The 26221-nt window shown below is 40.7% G+C and overlaps 1 protein-coding gene across 2 annotated transcripts in view; it reads right to left on the minus strand.

Moving 5' to 3' along the window:
• Nucleotides 1-10089: 10089 nt before the first annotated feature.
• Nucleotides 10090-26221, minus strand: part of MSH2 (mutS homolog 2) — a 46709-nt gene continuing 30577 nt past the window's right edge. The window contains exons 9-16 of one of the 2 annotated variants that reach the window (XM_064647993.1): nucleotides 25013-25136; nucleotides 23808-23958; nucleotides 20797-20894; nucleotides 19437-19682; nucleotides 17760-17964; nucleotides 17135-17382; nucleotides 12922-13094; nucleotides 10090-10502 (exon numbers count right to left, since the gene is read on the minus strand). In XM_064647993.1, coding sequence (XP_064504063.1) covers nucleotides 10329-10502; nucleotides 12922-13094; nucleotides 17135-17382; nucleotides 17760-17964; nucleotides 19437-19682; nucleotides 20797-20894; nucleotides 23808-23958; nucleotides 25013-25136 — 1419 coding nt within the window. In that variant the 3' untranslated portion in view covers nucleotides 10090-10328. The remainder of the gene's footprint in view (nucleotides 10503-12921; nucleotides 13095-17134; nucleotides 17383-17759; nucleotides 17965-19436; nucleotides 19683-20796; nucleotides 20895-23807; nucleotides 23959-25012; nucleotides 25137-26221) is intronic. The other variant, XM_064647994.1, reaches the window with a different exon arrangement.

Consider the following 26221-nt stretch of genomic DNA (forward strand, 5'->3'; position numbering starts at 1 on the left):
TGCAAACCACTAAAAATACAGGTTAGAACATCTGCTGCTCTCCCCAGAGAGGCACTGAGTGACGAGGTGAGGGTGACACCCAAATGATTTTATTTAAGGTGTTGCCACCCACAGCAGTGACTGGTTCTGCTTCGGGAGGGAAGCAAAGAACCTGTTTCCTTTCAGGACATCAGCAAGGATGCCTGTCCACATTCATGTACTTTTCCACTGTGAACCGGATAAAACCCAACATCTTTCTGAACAGTTTTTCCAGCAACCATTTTTGGCTGCTCAGTCCACTTTAAAATAGGATCTGCTGACTTTTGGGGTACCTTGAAGCTGAGAACTTTTATTTCTGTTAGGCTGGTTTCTAGCTGGTCTCTCTGAAACTGCCACAAGCAGAGCCCAGCCCGGGCTTTACCACAGCTGAGCTCATGCTCTGCCATGGGGTCTCACATCCTTCTCATCACAACTTGTCTGCTCTTGTGGATGTTTTTAACATGGCCTAACAAAGGGTGCAGAACAATGGGGGGGGAAATGATTTGTTTCAGAAAGCTGTCCCTAGAAACATTAATTTATTACATTCTTATCTCTATATTAATTTTTATATATTGTAAACATATATTAACTTTTCTAAGTGTTTCCTAACTTTTGGTCAAGAGTGTCAACATGAGCTAAACATGAGGAGGCATTTATATGAACTTACATAAGCACACAACATACTGCCATGCTGATATTAGTGTTACATCTTAACAGGTGACTATAAGTGATTTTAACAGGCCATGCAAGTTTCCGAAAATATCAAAGGTTTCCTGCCAGCTTTCCTCTCTACCCCACCCACTGGAAGAATGCAAAGGCATTTGAGGAACAGGCTAACCCCTGTGTATTAACACAGCCTTCAGGTTGCCTATTTCAAACATTATCTCAAGCTTAAATTTTCCTTGACAGCATTTCTAGAAAGTTGAATTTTCAGCAGGCACAACACAACCTGATTGTATCAAACTTTCTGCCATTAGAGTCCTGAAGGTGTTCTGCCTTCACACGTTCAAGGGCATCAATCTTTGCAGCCACTTTCCTCCATAGCTGGAATTGAAAGACTTTGCTAGTGTATATATTTTTGTAAAAGGAGAAATTGGACTATTTCTGAGTGCAAACAGCTTCTGTTTGTTTGTTTGTGTGGCCTTTTTAGAGCAGCATGTGAAGGGCATCCAAAAATCGCAGTCTGTCCCTCTCCCACAGAGGACTGACTCCCTCCTTAGCACGTGCTTCCCTCATCACCGGCCTCTGTTCCCAACCAATATCTGTGCTGTCACTACAGAGGGGAAGGGAAGATGAAGAGAGACAGGTAACAATGAGATGGAGAAGACAGGTGATAGTCACAAAGTCTGGGAGAAACAGAGATGAGAGCGCAGTGAATACAAACGGGTCTGGTATACAGCAGCTCTCCTGGTGACTAATTAAAGACTGATGTCTAATTGAGATGCTTTCAGTGGTGGTCTCTGTGCTGACCACACACTGGTCCTCTGCAGCCAGAGTTGGACAGGGATGCTGCAGCCCCACACCACAGCTCTCAGGTTTAGGACCCCACTCAGCTTCAAAGGGCTCAGGGCTTTTGTTTTCACTACCTGAGGAAGTGAGAATTGAAACATCACCCAGACTCACAGTGACCTCGTCCTGCTCTAGTCAAATTGATGCAAGTTTTGTCACTAACTCACATAACAGCAAAATCAAGTAGACTGTGGTATCTGAAGTGAAAACCCTATTGTTCTCCATTTGTACCACTGCAGTTTACATAAATGCTTCTCTGGGACAGGCTCCTTCTTCCTCCCTGTTTCCCTATCCAATTCTACAGTACTAAAACCAGAGGAATTTACACTGTCCATTTGCACATGTGCATGATACACTGCAAAGCAGCACACTGTGTTTCGGGATACACTTAAGTGCATGAAAGGCAAAGAAGAGCATCCCTTGCTTCAGCAACCAAAGGTATCCAACACCATCACAAAGGCAGACAAGGCACTTGACTCCTGTGACCACGGGAAGGTTTTCCAAAACCACCCTGACTGATGGGTATGGAGGTTTCTCTGAGCGCCCTGTGAAATGCATTAATGGTTGCCTGTTCCCTATAGACCAGATGTGTTGCAATCCATTTTCCAGACTAAATTTCCCCTCATAATGGGACTGGCCCAGAGCAGGCACAGCAGCTCTTGGAGTTCGTACCAGGCACCCTTCATGTGCCCCTTTGTCCTCTTGGAAGAGCCAAAAACCAAGTTTTCAGGCATTATCTGCAAATGTCAGATTACTGCGCTGGTTACCATACTCCCTAAAAAACTTCTTGTTCACATAAAATATCATAAAGCAGCCTTGATGCCTTACCTGATGTCCTTTGATAAGGGAAATAGGAAAAGATCCTAAGAAGTGCATTACTCAGGATGCGTGGGAGGTGCAGCGAAGTCTTTGGATGGTTTTATTTCCTCTCATGCACAGGATGAATGAGCATATAGTCACTGATGGAGACCAGTTCTCATTCTTAAAAAAAACCAGTAAAACTGAACTTTGCAATACTAATAGGTAAGATACTCATCAGCTTCTAAAGTTTTCCAGTAAGAAAATTACACTTTTATCTACAAACTACACTCATGAGAGACATTAAACCATTGAGAACTACTAAGAGTACAACAGCATTAGTGTGGATTCATGGGCCAAATCAACAGCCAGTCTAATCTCAGGACAAAAAAAAAGCATTTACTTCATGCAGCTCCTCTAATTCACACTGAATGAGCACATCTCTTACAAGAGAGATTACAGAGAATTAATCCTGTGTCTCTCTACAGCAGAAAGATAAACAGCACTGCGGTGTTCTCATAACCAGTGTTGTATCATCACATATCATGCTTGAAATTCAGCCCCAGCAGCACAGAAAGAGGGGCTTCTTCAAGACTTCCCTTTTGGAAATTGATTTCCTTCCTGGAGTCAAAAAAAAAAAAAAAAAAGCCATTAAAATGCTACTGTAGGTGAAACTGTATGTCAGATGACTAGGAATAAGACTCAGGTTTGATAGAACCAGTTTAGCTCTTCTCCATCTGCTGTGTTACTGAACTGTGAGTGGGCTCTGCTGCAGTGGGATGGGCAGGCCTCAGCTGGGGTCCCACGGGAGCTGCAGAGCACAGGCCACCCATTGCCTTCAGCATCATCAGTGTTTGGGGAGGGCACACTTCCTCCTCAGAAGACCAAATATTTTAAGCAAGCTACCCAGCCATGCAAGTGTTTCACAGTGATGGTGGTCCACTGCCTGCTTAGCAAATGCTACTCATTTTCTGGGGAAACCTCAAACAGGCATTTTTGGTCTCAGATGACTTTATTTAAATTGAAGGGAATAACCAGAACAAAATGGCAGTGGCCAAAGGACCACTGAAATAGCATCTTCCAGAACACTTTCAGAGAAGGGACAACCTGTGCTGGGGACCAGGGCTTCTACCAGGTCCAGCAACCAGGGTGCACTCAAATTGGGCCAAAGGAGGCAACGCTATGGACTCAGCACTATCAGAGCTACCCCAGATAGCTGCTCCCAGCTGTTGCAGTCACTCTTGCCATCTCAGTCTTTCATGTCAGCGTGGAGAAGTGCAAAGCTGCCTCACAGCCAGGCTATGCTATGCCATCTGTTCCAGTTGTTTGGTTTTGCGGTGCTCAGGCTACTGCCACAGTAGCCCGAATGAAGTAACCGTGCTGGCATTTCCGGTGCTCACTGCACGGAAGGAGGTAGAAGTAGGTGCTTTGACTCCTGGCTGGGATATCAAGATACCTACTGAACCCCCCTCCCAAGCCCTCTCACCCTTGCTGATGGTGTGCCAACATCTGGCACCCTGGGAGACTGGCACCCCTTGCAGCAAAGCTGCCAAGTCAAGGTTGGGACTTGTGTGAAGATGGCACTTTCGACAGGCACAGCTGGCAGGTTAGGAAGCTGGTTCAGTTTTGGTTTTAAACCCTGGGGGCTACTTGAGTTTCAGTGAGGATGTACATCCACACAGAGAGGGAGCATCTCACACAACTCACATGCACCTCCTTGTTCTCCCACACCTACATCACTAGCCTTTGGCACTTGAATACACATCCTGTTATATAGCACAGGCACAAAGTAAGCAGGCTTTTTTTTACCTTTTAATGTCATTGATTGCTATTAATGTGCGAGTGAATTGCTGTGCTGCATCCCAGCATCCCTGAATTGAATGATAAATGTCACAGCAGAATGAAGATATGAAAGATGACCGGCTGCAAGCGGAAAGAGAGCAAAAGCTTGAAAAATCTGTTACCGCCCAAGGTGAAAAGAGGAGCAATCGCCAGGCATAGAAATCAAAACTCCTACGCTGCCTTTCCAGGTCATGGTGAACAAAAGACTACAGCCAAATTATCTGCACTAAAATGAGCGTCAGAATCATCTTGCTGGTAATTTTGGTGTTGAACATGGATATGAAGCTTACTGTTTATTTTTACCTTCTTCATTAGCACATCAAAGCATAAGGAAAACTACTTGCCATTACACTGAGACCCTGAGAAACAAAGAAGGGACATGAAGGTCAGCAACAACCTACAGCATTAGAAAAAATTACTGAAAATATCCAGGCAGAAGAGAATTGCTTCTGGATGGCATTTCCCACAATCACCTAAAACCCACAAGGCTTGCACCATGGTAACCCAGGTTGTCATTCCTTGCAAGGCTTGGGACCATATTCTGACAGCTACATTTTTGATCCTTTGTAGAATGTTTTCTGTTGAAGTCAAAGACCCTGGAGAGCAGGTACAGAACGTGGCCCGGTACGCTGGGCTCAGTCTGGCTCCCTACAGCACCAGCCTGGATGCACCTGCGTAGGGAGAGCAGGTCCCCAGGCAGCTCTGGATGGGGTCAGGAGGATGCAGAGAGGTTTAAAAGCTTGGACTGCCTGCTGTCAGAAGCATCACAGTGGTGTGGGAATGGCCACGCAAGGGGAACCGGCGGGCACGCTAAAAAGACTGACAACCTCTAGTCTAAAGTCCATGGCGGTGGATACTGTCCTGAAGTTTGGTGCCACTTCTATGCACAAAGACAAAAGTAGAAAACAAGATGAGTAGAAAAGTAGAAAACAAGATTATATTTCAAAATCTCAACAGGAAAAACTTTCATGTTCCTTGGGGCATAAACCAGCAACTTCAGGCTGGCAAAGACACTTTAGGAGTGCTGACCAGATTCCTGCCTCCCTGCGCTGCATGATCCAGCAGCAGGTTGGAGATGGGACCAGGCTGCCAGCATGACCTGCCACAGCCCTCCCTGAACAAGCTAAAGGTCTGCTGTTTGCCAGGGCAGTCAGGCCTGCTGCCAGAGCCCACAGCAACCCATGTAGGAACAGTTGCCTAATTTTTGGAAAAAGAGCATACTGAAGCTGCCCCTCATGAGAGTGCACTGCCCTGACAAACAACGACTTTGATGCGTGCAGCAGGACCAGGTGGATCAGCAGGGGGAATGTTCTCATAAGCACAGGCTATTTACTCTCAGCTTTTCCCTCGGCTCATGTTATTCAGCACAGCTGTTTTCAGCTTTCCAATCGTCCCTATGAAGACAGAACGATTACACCCTTACGGAAACTGCCACAAGCATCCAGCAGCTCAAACCAGGTGCCAAGGCACCTTTTTCCACAGTGGTGAAAAGGCAAATACATTTCTCACCTCTAGGAAAGTGCTACTCCCTGCAGCTGCTGGAGCAAACACAACCTGCCATCTGCTTTACAGTATTGTTTCCCTTAGCTACAGGCACTGCTGCTGGACACCATGTCAGGAGGGTAAGTCCCAGCTGCCACTGAGAATGATTAGAAATTGTCACTTCCCTCTTCAACAGCAGAGTTTGGTCCCTCTCAATTTGACTGGCAAAGCAGGACGTGCAGGGATATATCTACCCCTGTCCCACCCCATGCAAAGGGTAAAAAGCATTGCTGACAGCTGAGAGAGACACACACACATAAAAGTAGCACTGCAAGGTGCTCCTCTGTGTATGGGAACAGTGCAGGAGCCTGGCAGGCGCGGGGAGAGCAAAAGCAACAGGCTGGGAAAGGCAGCTGCAAGGCTGGGAGAGGAACAGGAATATCTGAGACACAACTGCAAAAAAGGCTTTTTCAGCAAACAGGCAGCATCAAGAGGCAAGTTTCATCTGCAGCCATTTCACAGAAATGACAGCACCCTCTTCCACTATCTTCAGGCTTCAGGCTCCTGAGGCCACTTGTTTTCCTTGTTCCCAGGTCAGCAAGATGCAAAACATTCAATGCACAACCTCACACTACTTCAGATGCAAAGCAGCAACTGCTCTTCCTCGATTTTTCAAATAAATCTGCCACACTGCAGAATAGTAAGGCCAATTGTCACACTTTTGTATTCATAGGAATTGCTCAGCCTATGTGTTTGTTGTGTGTTTGAAAACTCATCAAATGCCATTAAAACCAGTTTAAACTGTCACCCTAATCTCACACCAAACAAGATGAAACTTCTCACACAATCTCAGACCTCAGCTGAGCTGCAAAGGCAGCATCTCCTCCAGCACAGCAATGAGCTCTTGCACAGGCTTCCCTAAATCCAGAAAAGTTGGACCATGAGCACTCCCAGTCACTCAGAGTGGTTATCAACCCAGACCAGCTACATCTACTAAGAGCTAGTGCAAAGTCATTACGCTTAACAAAGCCAGGCCACTAACGGACCCACTGCTCACCAGCAGGTATCCTAAGCTTTCTCTGAGGATTAAAGTCTCCTTAAACCAGTGCCAGTGCAGCTACCAGTGGGCAAGGACTCATCTCAGTCATGTTCCTGCCATTTCAGATTCCAAAACCACCTCAGCTCCAGTGGAGGAAAGAGACAAAGAGCCATTTAGTGACTGCACTATTACTTGAGATGAACGCACACAGCTGCAAGTTAGAACAGGCACAGCCAAGTCCAGAGCCAGCAGGCTGCCTTCCCTGGATTTGTGAGCTTGATCCCCAAGTCCCCCAGTCCTTACTGGAGCCTGCTGACTGCCATCTCACCTGCATAACCCAAGAGGTAAACCCAGCACTTTCTCATCAGGCTGGCTACCAGGTGTTCCTGCACCCAATCTGGTTGAACTTTGAACTCCTGATCACTAAAAGGGTGGTAAAACAATCAAAGGAAAATAATTCCTTCAGTGTTTGTTCATGTGCCCTCTTTTGTTTTACCCCACCTAACGCAGTTTTCTTTATAAAGGCTTTTCTAGATGAACAGGAGTGGCACAGTCTAAAAACACCACTTGCCTGCAGCAAGCATTCAGGGACAAGCTTTTTCAAGTGAATGAGCAAAGAGAAACTTGCATCTTTATTCAAGGCTGAGAGTACGTGGCCTCACTGCTCCTCAATAGCCACATAACTTTGTTTTGAAGCTTTGATAGTCTCTGAATCCTTGGCACAACTCTGTAATAAGCAGACAAGTTCTGGAATTGCTCCTGTCTCATAGGTATTTTTCTGAACAAAAAGCTAAATTGGAACTAGCAAAAATAGCCATCCGCCTGCTCACATGAAATCACACTACCTGTAACCCAGTTTGAAAGCAGCACTGACATATGGAGACTTAACCCTGCCTGATCTCCTCTTGCCTATATCCGGCAGCAGCAGTACACTCAGAGGGAGGGGGAAGTGTAGTGTAGAAGAGAAAACAGTTCAAAAGATTAGTTTTAAAATCCCATTAACTTTTTTACACTTCTTCCTTCTGAGTGTTGAAGGGCACGAGAAAAACTGAATCATTTTTGCTGCAGATACACAACTCCCTTTCTGAAGCACAGAGGGGAAGGTGCTGCACGGAGCTGGTCCAGTCAGGGTACCCATCACTCCCAAGTAACACACAGGTACTGCTCTCACCCTCAGATGGGCAAATCTGGTTACTCAGGAACAGTTCTATCAGCCTCCAATTGCAATACAAAAATAAAAGCAGCCTTTCCTCAGCATACTGCACCTGCTGAACTGATGCACCGTGTCCAGAGCGGAAAGAGGGGACACAAAGAACACAAACAAGAGGGACTGAATAAAACTGGGAGTCAGGTTCAAAGCACAGAAGTGGTCCCTATTGCAAGTGGGAGCTCAGTGAGGGCCAACATTTGGACTTGATAATCTTAGAAGTCTTTTCCAACCAACTCCTTGGCTAAGAGTGCTGTAGACACTGAAGGCTCACACAGGGTCAAGGGGAAAACAGAGAAGTTCCTAGAAGAGGTAACCAGTGACAGTTTTATGTCTGTCCCACAGTTATGGACAGGGCACTGAGCAAGGGGCATCTCTGATCAGACCACAGGGATCTCAGCACATGCAGGATGAGGCTGTAAGTACCAGCCATTCCAGTCACTCACAAGAACCACTTGTTTCTAGCAACGGTTAAAGCCACTTGATCCAACACAAATTGCGGCGTGTCACTGCAGTATTTGATCCTCTAAATGGATTCTCATTGTCTATTTTATGTATAATGCTGTATTTTTGGATAGCTTGTGCCTGAACCAATCAAATTGCAAACCAGCTATATTTTTCATTACTTTATGTAACAGATTTTTCCATTTGCACACTTTTCCAGACCATGCATCAACTGTGCTGTTTGTAAGTGCAAGTCTATTTTTGTCTTTTTAAGTAGAATGCATTTTAATTTTAAGACCAAAAAGGTGTTATGCAGCATTCAAACCTCTCAAACAAGCCTTTAGTTCTTCTGTTAAGAAGGAGATCTAATATGTCCCAGTTCTAGCCTAACTTCAAACAAGTATTATCCAACAGTAAGTTGAACACCACACCTCTTCTATGACTATTGTTGGAATGTTTAAATGCAGACCACTGCAACATATTAATCCAACACAGCTTTAACAGCAGCACTGCTGTCCTCAGCACACACCCACTGATGCAATCTCTGAACACAGCAAGTGTGCCCAGCATCTTCAGCATGATTTTATTCCTATCATCTCATGCGATAAACACCTTTTCCCATTAGTCTTTCAACACTGACAGTTTTAAATATAGGTAGTGCTCTTGAGCTACAATTTAGAATGCTAAATTTCAAGGAGAAAATAAACTTGTTACCAGCATGCTTTCAAACTGTCTCAATGAGAAAAGTACATCAGATAAAAATCAATGCATTCTTACCTTGTAGACAGACCTCACAAATCACGACCAACTCAGAAGTTCCAGTTAAACTGTAACTTCACTCCAGCCTCTGCTTTCATTACAAACCCACCAAAATATGCAAGACTTATCACCACTCAGGCATAAAGAGCAGGCCCACAGTATATGTGAGTCAAGCATTACCATCCACAGAGAAAACAAAAAAAAATCCTATCCATCCCACCCCTCCTCAGCTCTGTGCAAGGACACATGTAAAAGATTTCTGGAAAACCATAGAAACATTTGGTTGGAAAAGACTTGTAAGGTCATCAAGTCCAACCATTAAGTCAGCACTGTCAAGCTCAGTACTAAACCATGTCCCTAAGTCTACACATCTTTTAAGTACCTTGAGGCTGTTTCTTTTTGTCCTGAGAGAAGAGACCAGCTCCCACCTTACTACACCCTTCTTTCAGGGAGCTGTAGAGAGCAATAAGGTCCCCCCATGAGCCTCCTTCTCTCCAGGTTAAATACCTCCAGCTCCGTCAGTTGTTCCTCATAAGACTTGTGCTCCAGACCCTTCACCAGCTCTGTTGCCCTTCTCTGGACCTGCTCCAGCACCTCAATGTCCTTCTTGTAGCGAGGGGCCCAGAACTGGACGCAGGATTCGAGGTGCGGCCTCACCAGTGCCGAGTACAGGGGGACAATCACTGCCCTGGTCCTGCTGGCCAAACTATTTCTGACACAAGCCAGGATGCCATTGGCCTTCTTGGCCACCTGGGCACACTTAGATTAGATGTTTTTTTTTTCTAATGGAGCACTAACATAGCCTTACTAAATCTTCGATGAATTAATTAATATAATTGCATCCCATAGAAAAGAATCATGGTATGGGACAAAAATCCTGTGTATGCACTGTTGTTTTTTAAGGCTGTGGTAGCTGTATGCCACCTCAACTGTTACACTTTTTAGCATACTTCTGGTAAAATACTACGCATTCTGTTTGTGCCACCAATAATTCTCTCAATATGAAAAAGCACTTTATTGAAAACTTCTAGAAGAGTACAGTGGTCACAACTAAAGCAGGAATCTGGCACATAATGTGCTCAGAATTTTTTACAAAATAATTACAATCCAAGAAAAAAAATGCCTACATACATCAGTACAAGTATCATAAAGTATAAAAGCTGCAAGACAAGAAAATTATAGTTCTTTCAATGCAAAATAGGCTTCAAGAGCTGTATGCTGTTCTCACACCTATAATGATGTAACTTTCATTCGAGAAATTATTTCATTCACAAAACTGTTGTTCCTTGCCAGCACATCATTTCTCAGCTGTTTCAGCTTGATTTTGATGTCTTCTTCTGACATGTCTGTCAGGGGCAATGCTTTCACTTGACAAAGAAAATCCTGAATTATCTTTTCACCTTCCTGAAATGGAGGGAAGAGAAGTTAAAGAAAACAGAAAGAATATTTAGATTGCAAGCAGGATTTTTGCAAATTCCCTAAAGATACAAAGCACTGTTCATCAGGAGAAACTCGGTGCAGGCAAAAAACATGGTTATTTTTGCACTTGCTATCAAGTTTTCAACACCAGAACAATCCAGTTATACTGGCATCAGGAGTTCTTTCCGCTTTCAATCCCTGAGCAAAAAGCATCAGTTGATCAGCAGAAGGACAATACTTAACATTGAGATGTCCTATATATGTTCCACATTTAATCCCAATGTGCAGCCACATGAGGTGAGGATTGCCAGCAACAACAGCATAAGAATGGCCATATTACCCAAACTAGTTACTTTTAGGGGGGACTGTAAATCAAAAGCAATGTTTCAATATGCAAAAGGAAAGAACAAATTGTAACCAAGCAACTGGAGAGTGGCCGTCACCAAGGAGAACAGATGATAATTAAGCTTTATGCATATGCTTTTATACAAACAGGCGAAGTGGAACTTCTAAACAATCTGACTTGAATAGCAAGAACAAACATTTCAGTGAACAGTATTCAGAATCCCTGTATTGGAAACAATTTGCCCATAATACAGAATTTTGTCCAGTCCTCTGTATTTTAGAATTCTACTAAAAGGTTTTCTTAATTTTTCCCTATCATTTAAGGCTAATGCAGTTTTCAGTGCACAAGTCTCCAAAGCACTCAGAAATGTAATAGCAACTTTTCCCTCTAAACGTGATGTCAGCCAAGGCAGATAAATTGCCTGGGTGAGACATCTAAAGCTCTGCCATTCTATTGCCTAGAGAGTTTATGAAATATTATGTATTACTGAAACATCCAAGAATAAAACATGATGCTGTATTTGTCACAAGTGTTTGCTGTGTCAATTTAATTTACATCAACGTATGACTGCAGCCAGGTCCAACTAATCTAAAAATTTCTTCACCATGACATCTAGCACACTGACAAAGGAAAGGTAACAGTGGAGCAACTGAGGTAGTTGGAAAGAAAATCTCCCAGCAGTAAAAGTACAACAAAACAGAGATAATTCATCTACAGCATCAGATCCACTTACTGAGTCAGGAACAAATGCAGTTGACCTCTGAAATTGAAAATAAAGTAACAGATAACAGCCTCTGTCTAAAGCAAAGGCTTTTTAAATGTAGAAAGTGATTTGGATATGGACTAACACTTCAAGGCTTCCATACACTGGAGTATTACCAAGATTGGCAGGAAGGGATAAATGAGGTGCAAGGCTGTAAAATTTCAGATTGACTGCTGGGACACAGAACTAAGATCTATCAGCATATTTCTATGCACACAGCAAGGAGGACCTGCATTGGTGAAAACCAATGCAAGCCATAAGGCAGCACATGGATTTCCTAGAAGGCTGCCACAGATGTCACTGGAAGGATTCTTAATCCAGCAACAAGATGACACAGGATATCCTGAGAAAGCTTCCTGCAAGCCCTTGTTTTCTTTCACACTGCCTGCTAATGAAGCTTCTTTAAAAAGAAGGCAAAGGGAGAAAAAACAGTTCAGTCAACATTATACAATTGTATTATACAATGTAGACATGATCAGATCTATGATGAGATGTGGGTTTCCTCAACCTGTGCTCAAAGACCATGTAAAGCCAAGATGATTTTACTTCCCAGTTGAGTAGAGAAAGCCAAGCTAAAATTCTCTCATGTGAAATGGGAAGAACTTCATAACATCTGTAAATCAGACATTTCAGGTCCTTTGATATGATCAGCTTGTGAGATGTCTTAGTACTGATGGGACACGGAGAGGCACAAAGGAGAAAGCTGTGTTGTACTCAGCTTTTCTGTGATGTGAATAGATCTGAGCACATTGAGCTTTAAGAAATTGGTACTAATGAGCTCTCAAACAAGGGGGAGCAAAACCAGGTGCGATCCAACTGCGGAGCTAAGAATAATCTACACAGTTATAATAAAGCTTTGTCTTAAGTCCCAAGAAACTTTGCACACAAACTAAATAGTCAACAAAAGTGATGAACACAAAATTCTGGCTTGGTTCACAGCATAAATAAAACTCCAAAGGTCAGGCAGAGACATGGTCCCTTGTATGACCCCAGTTGTTCACCAATCATACTAACTGGTGATCACTATTCTTTAAGAAAAAAAATTAGTTTCAACCTCACGACTACGTCTTTAGATAAAATTCATGCCTATGTTAAGTTGAAATGAATCTAAATCAAAACCCACTATCCCTGAACATCTCTTCAATTCTTATAAACCTCATAGTTAAAACATTTTGTTATGGAAAAATGTATTAAAGGTAATTATCCTCAAGCGCTGGGGGAATCTGAATCCTTAAACTATTTTGCTTGAGCTATTCCAGCAAAAAAACTTTTAAAAAACATTTCTGATAGCAAACCTCTCTCTCTCTGTAGGGTTTCTTGGCTGATGGTTCTCCTTCAGAGTCCTTGGACTTGCCAATGTTCTGAAACTCCTCCAGCTCCAAGGCTTTCGCTCTTGCACTTTCTATCACATGTTTTGGGAAAGCTGCCAACTCTGCTACATGTATTCCAAAACTCTGGTCACAAAAACCTGGATGCAGAGAAATAACCCAAGAGTTAACAGTGCTCAAAAGATAATATGGCTACATAGAAATTATATGAACAAGCTTGTAATAGTTCTCTGTTCTGAAGAATTAAATGTGTATCATCATTTGGTTCTCCCCAACGCTTTCTGATTTACCTTTTGAACTAAACCTGATAACACAGACTAAAGAATATGCTCTTATTTAATTAAGCTCTCTTAGAGCAGTAATTGCAGAGCTCCAAAGTGCTTCAGGAAGAAATGGAAAATTCTTCAGGCAGAAAGAATTTCCCTCTAGTACTTGAATGACATTGAATAACGATTTTTATTAAAGCACTTCAGCACAGTCTGCAGTATATAGTAATTTGCCTCTTTTTTAATATATATCTCTCACACTTATATAATATAAATTAGTTATTTATATAAATATATGTGTGTGTACGCATAAATATTAAAAATGTTGCATTCTCAAACATCCCTTTTCTCCTTTGCATCTGTAGCACATAACTCCTCAGTCTCCAGGAGTCCCCTCTAATTATATCAAAACCTTTCAAGTTTACACTTATTTTAATTAATACATGGTTTATAACATTTGGTTGAGAAAGAAAAGTTCTCATAATTGCTCAAAATATCTAAATTATACATGGTTACATAAAACAATTTTCAAAATCTGTCAACTTCATTAGTTTACATTATCATAATTCCATTTGGCATCCCACAAATACTACTACATCCTTTTAATTCTGGTCTCCAGCCAAGAGTTATGAATAAATGAATTACACATGCAAAATGACAGTTAACTAATCATCTATTAAATACTGGGTATCCAAAGAAGAGGTAAAGGAAAACTTAGCATTTAGATTTTTTTCTGTTTTATTAATCTTGTAATCTCTTAAACTTCTCAAAAGGAGACTACCATTTTTAAGCAGAAACTAGTCTCCTTGATTTTATACTAAAAACACACATCTTCCCAGACACAAAGCTAACTCGGTTCTCACTCAGAGAATCCTGAGCAGAGGCCTGGAGAACAGTACTTTCTGTGTCTCCTCTTTCAGAGATCTTCTCACACTCTTGAAGCATGAAGACAGGGTTGAACATACTGTATAAAAAGTTCCTTGTCACACACTTCATATTTAGTTATGCATTTCAAATGACATGAAACCTGTTATTTGTTTCAAAACACAGCTGTATCCAAGCTGCCTCTACTCACATCCTTGTCAGAGCAACTTAACACTTCCAAAAGGGAAAGAGCACAACACTAAATGCAAAAACTTATGTGAGAGAGATCCAATTTTAGACCAGGTATTTTAAGATGAAGACTTCATAACGTTGTATCTCTTCTGTAGATAGATAGATAGAGAGAGAGAGAGAGATACATAGATACATAGATAGATAATAGATAGATACAAACTACTGTGCCTCTACACTCAATAGCACTTCCAAGAAAATGGATGGAATGAAAAGACATGGCACGTACAGAGAAAAGGTGGGTATGACTAAAAACGGCAAAGATGATTCAAGAAAAATATGAAACTGGGCTTCTAGAATTTTTATCAGGACCAGAAGAGTTGCATTAATACAGGTATAAAAAACAAAAGGAGTGGGTTGAAGAAAGAAAATTCACCCAACTATCTGGGGAGTATTAGGGGATTTTATCGTAAGAGTTGCTATTCCAAAGGATGTAGAAGGTAGAAGGTTTTGATACAGTGTATATTAATTCCCTCCCCAACCAACGTGCTCAAAATAAGGCATCTAAATAAAGAAGGCTTGTTTGAAGATAATGTACATCACCAGCTCCCGCTGCACCAAAACCACTCAATATGTGGTTTCAATGTGTGCTTGCAGCAGCTTATTACTATATTTTTCTTCAGCTCCCATGCCACACTAAATCATCTTCTAAGCACTGATTTGAGCAACGCATTCAGAGGGCTCTGAACCGTCACTTGGTGGAAGGAGCTCAACATATGCTGCAGAAGATGGGAAACAGCACTCTCGGGAAGAACCACAGACACTGCCTCTCCATGGGCAAGGCTGGGTGCCAGGACCGCAGCACTCTGGACTAATACTCAGAAGCCTGGAAAAGTGCACGAACCAAGAGCATTTCTAAGGAATAAAGATCCCAAAAGGCAAGGACTCAGGGTTAAAAGAAACAAGGCTGTGGCAGCCAGAGCTAATCTACCCAGCTGTAAGCAGACTCTCAGTAAAACCAGAGGAGAGCAGTACTTCTGGTCCTGCTGTGATTCCCCTTGTTCAGAGCAGTCTCCTAATCTTAGAGAAAAGTATCCAAAATCTAATTGGAAGATTATAGCCAGAGGGGAATACCAAATTAGAAATGGTCATACATGTAATCAAAGGGCAAAAAATGAAGTAATTTCATGGATTTAAAACCAGAAGAAATGAGTAAGAAATAGTGAATTAGTAATGTCATAGGAGCAAAACTTGCATGGTACCACTCCAGGGAGGCTCAGATCAGGATATAAAACCACATTTACCAATTATCTAAGGACATTTAATAGTATGGTGATAGCCTGTGAAGATTATAAAAAATATCTTTAAAAGCATCTCAGTAAAATTTGATAGCTGGGCAGCATACTAATTACATTTCAGAACAATATATGCCAGAAGGAATGAACTGAAAAGTCCTAAACTGGCTAAAAAAATGAGGAAACAGTGGAGAGAGTGCCAAGATAATACATACTGAACATGCACTGTTCACAAATAGCAGAGTTATTAGGATGAACAAGGTAAGCAAAAACAAGTGTTTGATATGTCAGCACAACAAAACAGCTTTTAAAATGAGGAATGTAGTACAGCAATTGTACCAGTTAAATCCTTAACAAAAAAGATATAAGTAAATGTCAGTCTCCAGGATTTGAGATGAGACATGGACTAGCTCCTTACCCTTAACAAGGATGGATGATACTGAGTAATTCTTTTAGTAAAGTTAACAGCCTAACTCCTCAAATAATTATTCCTTTTTTGAGACAAAACCACTCCACAAGGTAAATTGTTGATCAGATCCAGTCTAGCCAGAGTGCTCTACAGGAGCCATGTTCTACCTATTTGAGAGTCATCTAACTCATTCCTTCATTGTGGAACTCAGAAAAGGAAAATTAAGAGGTATTTTTAAGTGAGAATATAGAGTAACAGTACTCTGCCCACATTTTAAATCAAAATATCAGTCCAGAGGTTGCCAACCTGACTGAAATGCTCTAACGAGAACAATAAAAAAATCACTGTAGGGTTGACAACTAAATTAGAAGGCCATAAATGAGCACACCTTGCAAGCCACAGTTACACAGCCCTCCTTTATGTAGCATAAATACAGGCTCCTGCTGAAGGGAACAAGAAATGATTGGGGATATAGAGAAGCAGGAGGAACTGCTTTCTGCAGTGAACAGATTAAATTTATGCCTAATAAAAAAATTGTTTAATTTAACACTGAAGGAATAACTGGATCCACTAAAGGATTTTAATTAAATACATCTAACTGATTTTACACTAACAAAACAGGCTACTTGTTGTTTCACTATGATGCCATTTGCTAAAAATAAACCATATGATTTTTCCTACATCAAACTACTGCATAAATTGGGCAACATAAGACTAAATCTTATCACAATGAAATAGACATTATTAAAAATTGCCAGTACATAAAAGTTGCACTCATTTCTTTTAAAAGAACAGTTTAAGGAACATAAGTATTTCCAACCAGCACGTTAAAATGGCTGATTTAAGAAAACAGAAAATAACCCTTTGGAACAATTCCCTCTGGTCCTTAAAAAAGGAAAAGGGAGTGACTCAAAAGCACCAACTTGAGTGGCAGAAATAACCTAGAAGTCTTAACAAATAATCATCAACATCATCACCAACTGCGTTCACACATGGTCAGAGCTCCTGCCGTACACACTCTCTACGGACAGAGAAGAATGTGTCTATTATAAACCCAAAGCCTGAAGTATGACATTAATTTATTCCCCCCATTAAGACTTTTTCCTCTCTCAGGGCAAAATGAAGTTTACCCTGATTCACCAAATACACAGTCTTACCTTCCTTGACACGATAAAGCATCGTCAGTGTGTCATCAGTGGTCAGAGCAGTAACATGTAGGTTATTTACTGTTGGCACTTCGTCAGCAAGAGCTGTCAGTTCATGAAAATGTGTAGCAAACATAGTGAAAGCACAGATTTTGGTAGCAATGTATTCTGAGATAGCCCATGCTAAGCCAAAGCCATCGTAGGTAGAAGTTCCTCTTCCCAGTTCATCAATAATTATCAGGGAGTTTTCAGATGCTGTCCTAAAAACACAAGAGCATTTTATAATGTTTGAGAACAGCATGAGTTCAGGATATTGGAGTATCACAAGTTATGAAGAAGCAAAAGACCTTTCCTATTTACATAACAACATACAAATCAAGTGCAAACACAATGTCACACAGATCATTCCAAATTAGTTCCTTTGTCCTGTTCAGACTTTGGCCTCCCGGTAGCAGCTCTGTATTGACCGCTGAAATAAACAGAAGGCAACTTCAGGAACTTATGAACCAGATAAAAAGGCCTTGAGATCCTCCACTGAGGTTCTTCTACACAAAAGAAAAACATCAATGCATCTTTCTTAGAGCACGTTCTTCCCCATCAGCCCCAACCAACACAACCAAATAAGCACAGGACTTGCCTAAGGATTGAAGCAGTTTCCAGCATTTCAGCCATGAAAGTAGACACGCCTTTCAGCTGACTGTCTCCTGCTCCCACCCGAGCCAGGATACAATCCACAATGGTTATTTCTGCAGAGTCACACGGAACAAAACACCCAATTTGGGCCATAAGAACAATCACTCCTGTCTGCCGGATGTAGGTTGATTTTCCCCCCATGTTAGGTCCTAGAGAAGAAATTTTGCAAAAAATAATTTAAAAACCATCATCTTTTTACAATTCAACAGTTCTTTTAGAGAAGAACAGGCTCTAAATTAAAACAAAGAATGTTTAAACTTATAACTCTCTTGCCAGGAAAAAGTAGCAAACTTGTCTAACAGGTGCAACAAGTGGCTCCAGTACTTGGCTGGTTTGTTCATCTTACTCACTGTGCTTTTTTAAAAAGAAAAGTGATCAGAGAGCATAAGTTTTAGGACTTTTCAGAAGTACAAGCAGTCATCTAAAATATACCTAAACCTTTAAAGTCATCAGTATTGCTGCTCAAGAATAATATTAATTTGTTTTCACCTCAAAAGACAATTAAAATTTCCCTGTAAAAATGAAACAGCTTAGATATAGAGTGGGTACAAGCTAATGGGTGATTTAAAATCAGCAAACCCAGATATTAATAAGTTAATTGTAATGAAGTATAAATGAAATAAAAATTATTTTCCAGAAAACTGATCATTAAAACCAATTTTATGCTTTTGCTAACCAGAAAAACAAGTGTCTTACCATGAATTTTTCAGATTTTCAGTTTTGCTTTTTGATTATCCTAGAAGTCTTCGTTAATCATTCTCTAATTTCAGATCTTTGCTACACAGAATGTATGTCAAGGACATATGGATGGAAATTAAGATTCAATTAAATCTATAAACACTAAAAATGTTTTCCTGCGTAGTAAAATTATCTTAATTACACCAGAGAAAAGGGTAAAAAATGGTACCGTCATTGAAACATGTTTTGCATTTAAAATCAACCTTAATACTTAACAAAGAAAACACTGATGAAGAGGCTGCTTAAAATCTTGCCTACAAAAGATGCCTATGTGGCTACAGTACAATTGATACCCAGTGGAATTTTCCAAATCACTTAAGCAGTTTCAGGTTCTCCAGCTCCTGAGGTTGCCTGGTTTGTGGAGTTACATTCACTAAGGCAAAGAAAACATTAAAGAAGGACTAAATTCTTCTTTTCTACTGTCCTAGCAGCCTCTCTCTTCATGAATGACTCTTTCAAAATTAGTGATCGCCTTCTACAAAGAGTGCACCATAACTACAATCACAATAACCAAATCCATTAATATTAGTTTGGATGATGAGAAATATGCCTGTATGTGCAGAAACATGTAGAATATCCGTAATCAAAGGTAACATTTCACAAGAACACTATGGACACTTTCTTTTTTTTAATATAATAAACAACAGTAGCTTACAAACACCCTCTCTTCTTTTACAGAGCTAAATCTTATTCCCCATTCAGAAAGAAAAGTACTTTAGTAGCTGTTTGTTGATTAGAGAAATTGTTTTGACAGAGTTCTATTAAATTGCTGGTTTGTTTTGCTTACTGTTGGTTAGGTTTTTTTAAAAAAACATCATTATTGGAAATACTCAAGACATTTATAAAGTAAATAACAACAGAAAAAGAGAACAGAAGTATTTACCAGTAATAATGTGGAACATCTGCTTGCCCTTCTCGAATGTAACGTCATTGGGGATGAAAGCCACCTCATCCTGCATTTCGAGGCAAGGATGCCTTGCACCTTTCAGCACAATCCTCCCCTGTCCCTTTTCCAGAATGACAGGACGGACATATGGCACCGGTGCTCCGTTGGACACGTGAGCAAAACTGACAATCACATCTAACTGAGCTACCACGTCGTTCATCGTCTGCATTGGCTCTGCATAACCTGTTTTGATTAGGGAGATACACAAATTCAATACTGCTAGCAATTTTTTTGCCCTTGCTGAAGAGGTGTCTTAAAGCCTGTAGCGAGCCCATAAAATTAGCTCATCTGCACTAACAATTTTGTTCATGGTGGCAGTCACCTTCTGGGAGAGTCCAAGATGTAATCCTAAAGTTCCCATGCCTTGAATACTAAGGGGACTTCTTCAGACTAAGACAGGGAAGAGTTGAGGTCATGTTGACTATTTTCCCTCAACACCCAGACAGTGAGAAACAGCTTATCCTAGTACAGGAGGCAAACACTAGCAGTGGCAGATGGCTGGAAATCCAGTACCTTTCTTTCCTCCATAATACACTGCATTCTGATGCTCAGGCCAGCAAAGAGACACAGCACAGACACTTCAGGCACAGCAACCATCTATGTTTATGTGAATAATGGGAGGGAGAGGTCTGTGAGATACAGTGCCTGTGATACCAGAGAACCAGACTAGATGGTCCAGCATCCCCAGTAACAGTTCTAAGTTTTGGTGGTTTTGGTTTTCTCCAGTGAAAGGGATAGGTACAGGAGTCTACAGCCCAAATTCCCCAATGTCTCTTCTGCTTTTGGTGAAGAATACTAAAGAATGCTCTGTCAGCAGGCAATCTTGGAACAAAATATATGGTAATTATTTATGAAAACAAGGATTTTTTTATTGCACCATTTAAGCAATGACTAACTTGATCTTATATTGCATACCAATGTTCTTCACAGACCTCGGGTCCCACTCCCTCAGTTCTCTGTTGTCCTTTACCACTTCTGCCATTTGGGTGAAGGTGCCCAGAGTCAGGGAGGTAGGTGAAGGATAGATGTGGCCTTTATGGGCTTATTTTTGTCCCTTCCATGGGATTAGCATTTGCACACACCTCATCACTGCCCATTTGTAGAAATGCCAGGAAAGGGTCTGGCCACAGAATACAACATATTTCAAACTTCCAACAACTGTCTGAAAGCCACACCTCACTTTTCACGTTAATTCTGTGGGGAATGTTACAGTTCTTTTCTACAGAAGGCTCTCAAAGTAACTGCAAGTCCTCCCAGCATTCCAAACTGTGATACCCATCAAAACTGGCATTTTCACCTGAAGCAATGCTAATGATTTCCTTAACAATTGCATCCTGAGCCTCTTCATACTCTTCTCTGTTCCTTTTATATTCTTCATTGACAGAGCTCAGTTTGCTGTGAAAAAAACAATAATATTTAGAAGCTGTGGTGTTCTGTCTTCACCTGCAATGCCAAACTTCTGGCTCCTCATCTATGAGCCAATACCAGTTGTCCACCACCTGTCTTAAGAGCAAGGTTCAGCACAAGGACCACAAAGCAACTAATCTACAATTCGTCCACACCAGGATATCTGCAATATTAATTCCAAGTTGAAGAACACCCACAAGGGCCAAACCACCAATTCTAGCATCAACACATGATTCTTCAAAATCTTCCAGTAGTTGTTTGTTATAGACACTCCATGTGATAAGGACTATTGTTTAAAGCTGAATTTCTGGCCATTTTGCTATGGGATGTGGCACATTATAGAACTGGTAGAGAAGAATTGCTGCTAAGCAACTGTGTAATTAGCCCAGAGTCCTACAGCAGGCTTATCAGAGCTGAAGGCATTGACTTATTTCATTTAGTAAAAACCTCAGTGAACTACTGTCACTAAGAACAGGTTCTAGTCTTCAAAATAAGGCAAGCTGAAATCAAGAGTTTAAACAAGTCTTTAGTTTTCTCAACCTCGTCTCTCAAACAAGGAACATAGTCTGCAGGACTGAATAAGAAACACACTTGAGTAGTGTACCCACACTATAAGCAGAAGTCAGCCTTGTGCTTCTAGCACCACCAACAGAAGCAACTATAACTCAAGTAAGCACAGAGAAGTCTGTTTTATTCGTGATGCATGGGCTGCTTCCCTAAGGGAAAGTAACAGATGACACAGAACAGGTTCTAAGTACCATCTTCTCAGTTATAGAAAAGCCTAACTTCATCATACATTTAGATTCATAATATATTTAGAAGCAGAAAAGGCTGTTTTAAATTTCAGGGATGTTTTTAAAAAATATCCTCTGAGTAAATGTTAAAACAAAATGCAATTAAGGCTTACACTTTGTTCATTTAAGTAAATTGGTGTGAAATACACCAACACATTGGTTGGTGTGAACCAATATGTTTGCCCTTCTTTTCAAAGCAAAGGATTTATTACTATGAAAGTGAGTGATTAACAGAAAACAGTCACTACTGGTAATAGCCCTGTCTTGAAACCAACCTTCCCCTATAGGCAGTGGTCCTCATACTTGTTTGTCAATCAAGATCTCTCTCTCAGTAAACTCCCTTCTCTGCTGCTAATTCCAGCAGGACCAGTTATACATAGAGCAGTACAAGCAGGGTTTGTCTGAAACAGACTGCATGATATATTAAATTCTGCTGCTTTTACCCTTCCAGGTAGCACATGCAGGAGACTTAAAAATTAGTTTTCTCTGGGACCTGCCATTGACAGGCTTGTCAGAAGGCTGAAGTCCAATTAGTGGCTGATTATCAGAGGCATTTCTTAGGGTTGATACCGGGGCTGATACTATTTATGCTTTGATTAACAACCTGAATGATGGGGCTGAATAAACTCTCAAAGACTGTGAACAATACCACAGGAAGGAGAGCTGTCAGTACGCGGGAGGACACGGCTGCCATTCACTGGGATACCTACAGACTTGAAAAATAGGTGGACAACAATTTCAGAAAGGCAAACGTAAAGTCCTGCACCTGGGATGAAATAACTTCATGTAACAGTAGAGACTGTAGTCCAAACAATAAAAAAAATCATAAAATACTTGGGGGATCCAATGGATAAGAAGCTGAACACAAGGCAGCAGTGTGCCCTGAGGCAGAGAAGGCCAAGCCCATGCTGGCTGCACTAGCAAGAGTGGAGCCAGCATGTTGAAGGAAGTAATTCTTCCCCTCTATTCAGCACTTGTGAGACCATATATGCAGAGCTGTCTCTGTTTTCTTCTTCCCTGTGAGAGAGATCAAACCTGGAGCAGATGGTCACCACAAAGATACAGAGCTGGAGCACATGGCACACAAGGACAGGCTGACAGAGATGCCTGCCCAGGCTAAGAATCTGAAGTCAGCCCAGAGGGAAGAGGCATCAGACTTTTCTTGGAGGTGCACAACAAAAGGATGAGATGCTAAGACCTCGAGTTTCTGAAAGGAAAATTCTCATTAGATCAGATCAGAAAAGTTTTCACAAAGAGTGATTCAGCACTGGAACTTCTGCCCTGCTAGGCTGTGAAGGATGCCTGAAGGATGGGCCCCTGGGCAAGGCCTTGGGTTACGTCATCTAACTTGCAGATAGGATCTAATTTCCAAGGTGGATGTGCTCTGAGGGAGAGATAAGAGATTATCACCCAATTCTGCATATCTGACTTTCTACTTTAGTTTGCTCTGAGTAAAAACACTGAAGAACAGAGACATTAGATGACCAATGTAGTCCTTGCTCCTTCTAGAATGCTCTAAAAGAGCTAAAATTCAACAAAGAAAAAATAGACTTTTTGCTCAGTTGACCTGTGACAGAACTGCTGTCCAGACAAGGAGACATTGAAACAGCATCAGCCTGAAGACTGGAATTTTTAAATAGCTTAATCAAAAGAGGCACTGAATTGATGTTCAATACATAGGACTAACAGAAATTAGAGCATGACTTGGAACAAAGAAAAGGTAATCACCAACAAAATTGCTGCATGTCATATTTGGTGATAAACATAAATAGCTCTTTCCCTACTGCAGCTTGTAAAAGTGTCTGTATAAACACTTCAGAGTGACTGCAATTATGCTACTTGCTGCAGCTAAAACGGAGGAATTAGCCCAAGTCAAAGGACCAAAAATAGCTAACAGTTGGCAATGGGGAATGCAGCTTTTAACATAAACTGTATGACTATTCTTCCTTCATGCCAGTCTTGCTCAATATTTCAATCTGTGAGCCAATTAAAAACGTGAAAATTCAGCCATTCAAGATGCAGGGAAACCAATTCATTGGTATAATTAAAAAGGAACAATCCTATTACTTCACAATAGGCTTGAGAAAGCACCAAGATGACCTTATACCTGTTGGTGAATTTCACACCATTCTTCTGTGTATCAACTATTGCATATTTTGAATTGTTGCGGAGAACTTTTTCCTCCTTGCAAGTTATTCGAAAGTGATGTCCAAACTGTGAATTTGTCTCCAGTTTGATACTTTTGCCAGCTTCCAAACCTTTTGGATGAAAAGAAAGAAAAAGAAAGCAACTGTATTATCACAAATCCAGCAGCCTGTCCTATTTCTGCTCACTATTCCCCAGTTTCCATAAGCCAATTCAGCAGACTTGCTTTGATTCTGTACAGGTATGAGAAACATCCAGACCTAACAGGAGCACACTGATACATTCTCTGCTCTTACATTGATATGTTCTCAAACTGCATATTCAAATCAGGCTTACAATTACTGTCTTGCTATGAATTCTCCAGAAAAGTGAAAAATGTTCATAGCAAACTGCAAGGACATTCTGCATTGCTGCTGCAAGCACAGCACCTGTACTCTTGTGATCCTTCTACTAACACATACTTCTGCTGGTGAGATTTCTCATCTCATCCCTACACGATCTTTTCTTTCCTTCTTTTCATCCAAGTATCTTGTTTACACTAAAAAAAGTACCAAGACTACAAAAAATATTCAAGCCCTTAAAGGTGTAACCTAAAATGGTGTTGCCAGTTTTCCTTGCCACATTTGCATTAAAAGTTGGTGGCTTTTGTTTTTTTAAGTTGCTCTTTGAATGCCTGATTCATCAGCTGCACATGGAACTTTTTGCATCGGGTAATCAATTCTTTAAATGTCTCATTTGCTTATACATTACATTTTGCAAAGAAACATAAAAAGAAAACTAGTATGTCCTGAATGGACACTCAGGAGAATGCATAGAGGAGGGGGGGAAAGGTTTCAATGCATGTCCTCAAAGGATGTAAAACAGAACTAGACTTAGCCAAGAGTTTGATGCGTTACAGTTCTACAAAATGAATTCTGCAGTATATTGCAACATGCTTGATAATTTCTGAAATGCTTCGGAATGCTGTCTTCAAAAAAAAAATAAAGGCCAGGTTCTAAGCCAAAAATCACTCTGTTTTCAACAGATTGTACTGCGATAACTAAAGTCACACCAATCCAACAACAAAATAATACAAACATACCTTAACTCCTCTGTACCAGTTTTCATCACTTGATCGCAAAACATTTTACAAAGGAGGTAAGAATCAAAGGCAGTTCCAAACCCTACCTAGTTCTTTGGCTGCAGTCTTTAACAAGGACTGCATTTGCTCTTCCAGTTCATTCATCTTCTCACTTAATTCTGTTAAATTAGGATCAAAAGAAGACTTGACAAGAAATTCATGATTCTCCACCTAGGGAAAAATAACAAGAAAAAATTCACATGAACAGAGGCAATAAAAAAAAATTACCTCCCGGATCATACACAGTGAAATGAATTCACTTAATCATTTATTCAATTTTTAAAACACATATAATTTTGTAATGCAATGTTATTTATGATAGTTGGTGTCTGACTCAACTGCAAAACAAATACACCTCAAACACTCATTTTCTCAAATAATATACTTTACACAATCAAAATATACCAATTTAACAGACTCCTTTCTGCTGAAATGAAGTTGCCTGCCTATTTATTTACAAACAAGTAACTGAGCAGTAGGCAGAGAAAAAAGAGAAGTCAGGGGAAATTAAATTGTTATGTACATAATCTGTATGATAGCCTGGACTTCTGCAGCTAATCCAGACAGAGTGTAAAAGGATGGGGTATTTCAAAACAAGAAGCCTTTGGAAATGGAAGTTTCTGAAACAGTAATTCCTGCCCAAAGGAGATTCAAAAGGTTATGGAAGGAACCTACTTAATACCACCAAAAGTCCTCCCCAATTTCAACTCAGCTCTTGAGTTGAAAAGCATACATAGTTCCTTCTAAGCTTAACATTTTCAGAGGCACAGATTAAATAAGTTGTATTTCATCTTTTTTCTCTCTCTTCCCCATGCTTCCACTGCCAGGTGGCTGTATACTGAAAGCACCAACAAACACTGAACCTGCCCCAAGTTGAGGAGGAGGTTGGAATAGAGGGTTTTTCAAAGGCCTCTTATGATTCTGTGAAAGACAAGAATGGAAGTGACAGTTTCTCAACTTTTATTACAGCTAGGTAAATGAATAACCACATCCCACGCTTTTTGAACTCAGATGTTTCTTTTTATATTAGAATGGATTATTGACATAATTTAGTTGCTATGACAACCTATCCTTCAATTGCACTCAGAATAGAGCTGGTTTTGTTTGAACTCCCTAAAAATCAAGGGGGAATTTCAAGTCAAAGTGCAAGTTTTAACATTCATATAGACAAGGGTTATACTCCTGGTAAAACCAGTGTTGGCTTATCTATAGCTATTTTCCAGTATCTTGATGGGGAGGAAAAATCAAATCCAACA

This window comes from Pseudopipra pipra, chromosome 3, assembly GCF_036250125.1.
Source record: "Pseudopipra pipra isolate bDixPip1 chromosome 3, bDixPip1.hap1, whole genome shotgun sequence".
Taxonomy (NCBI): domain Eukaryota; kingdom Metazoa; phylum Chordata; class Aves; order Passeriformes; family Pipridae; genus Pseudopipra; species Pseudopipra pipra.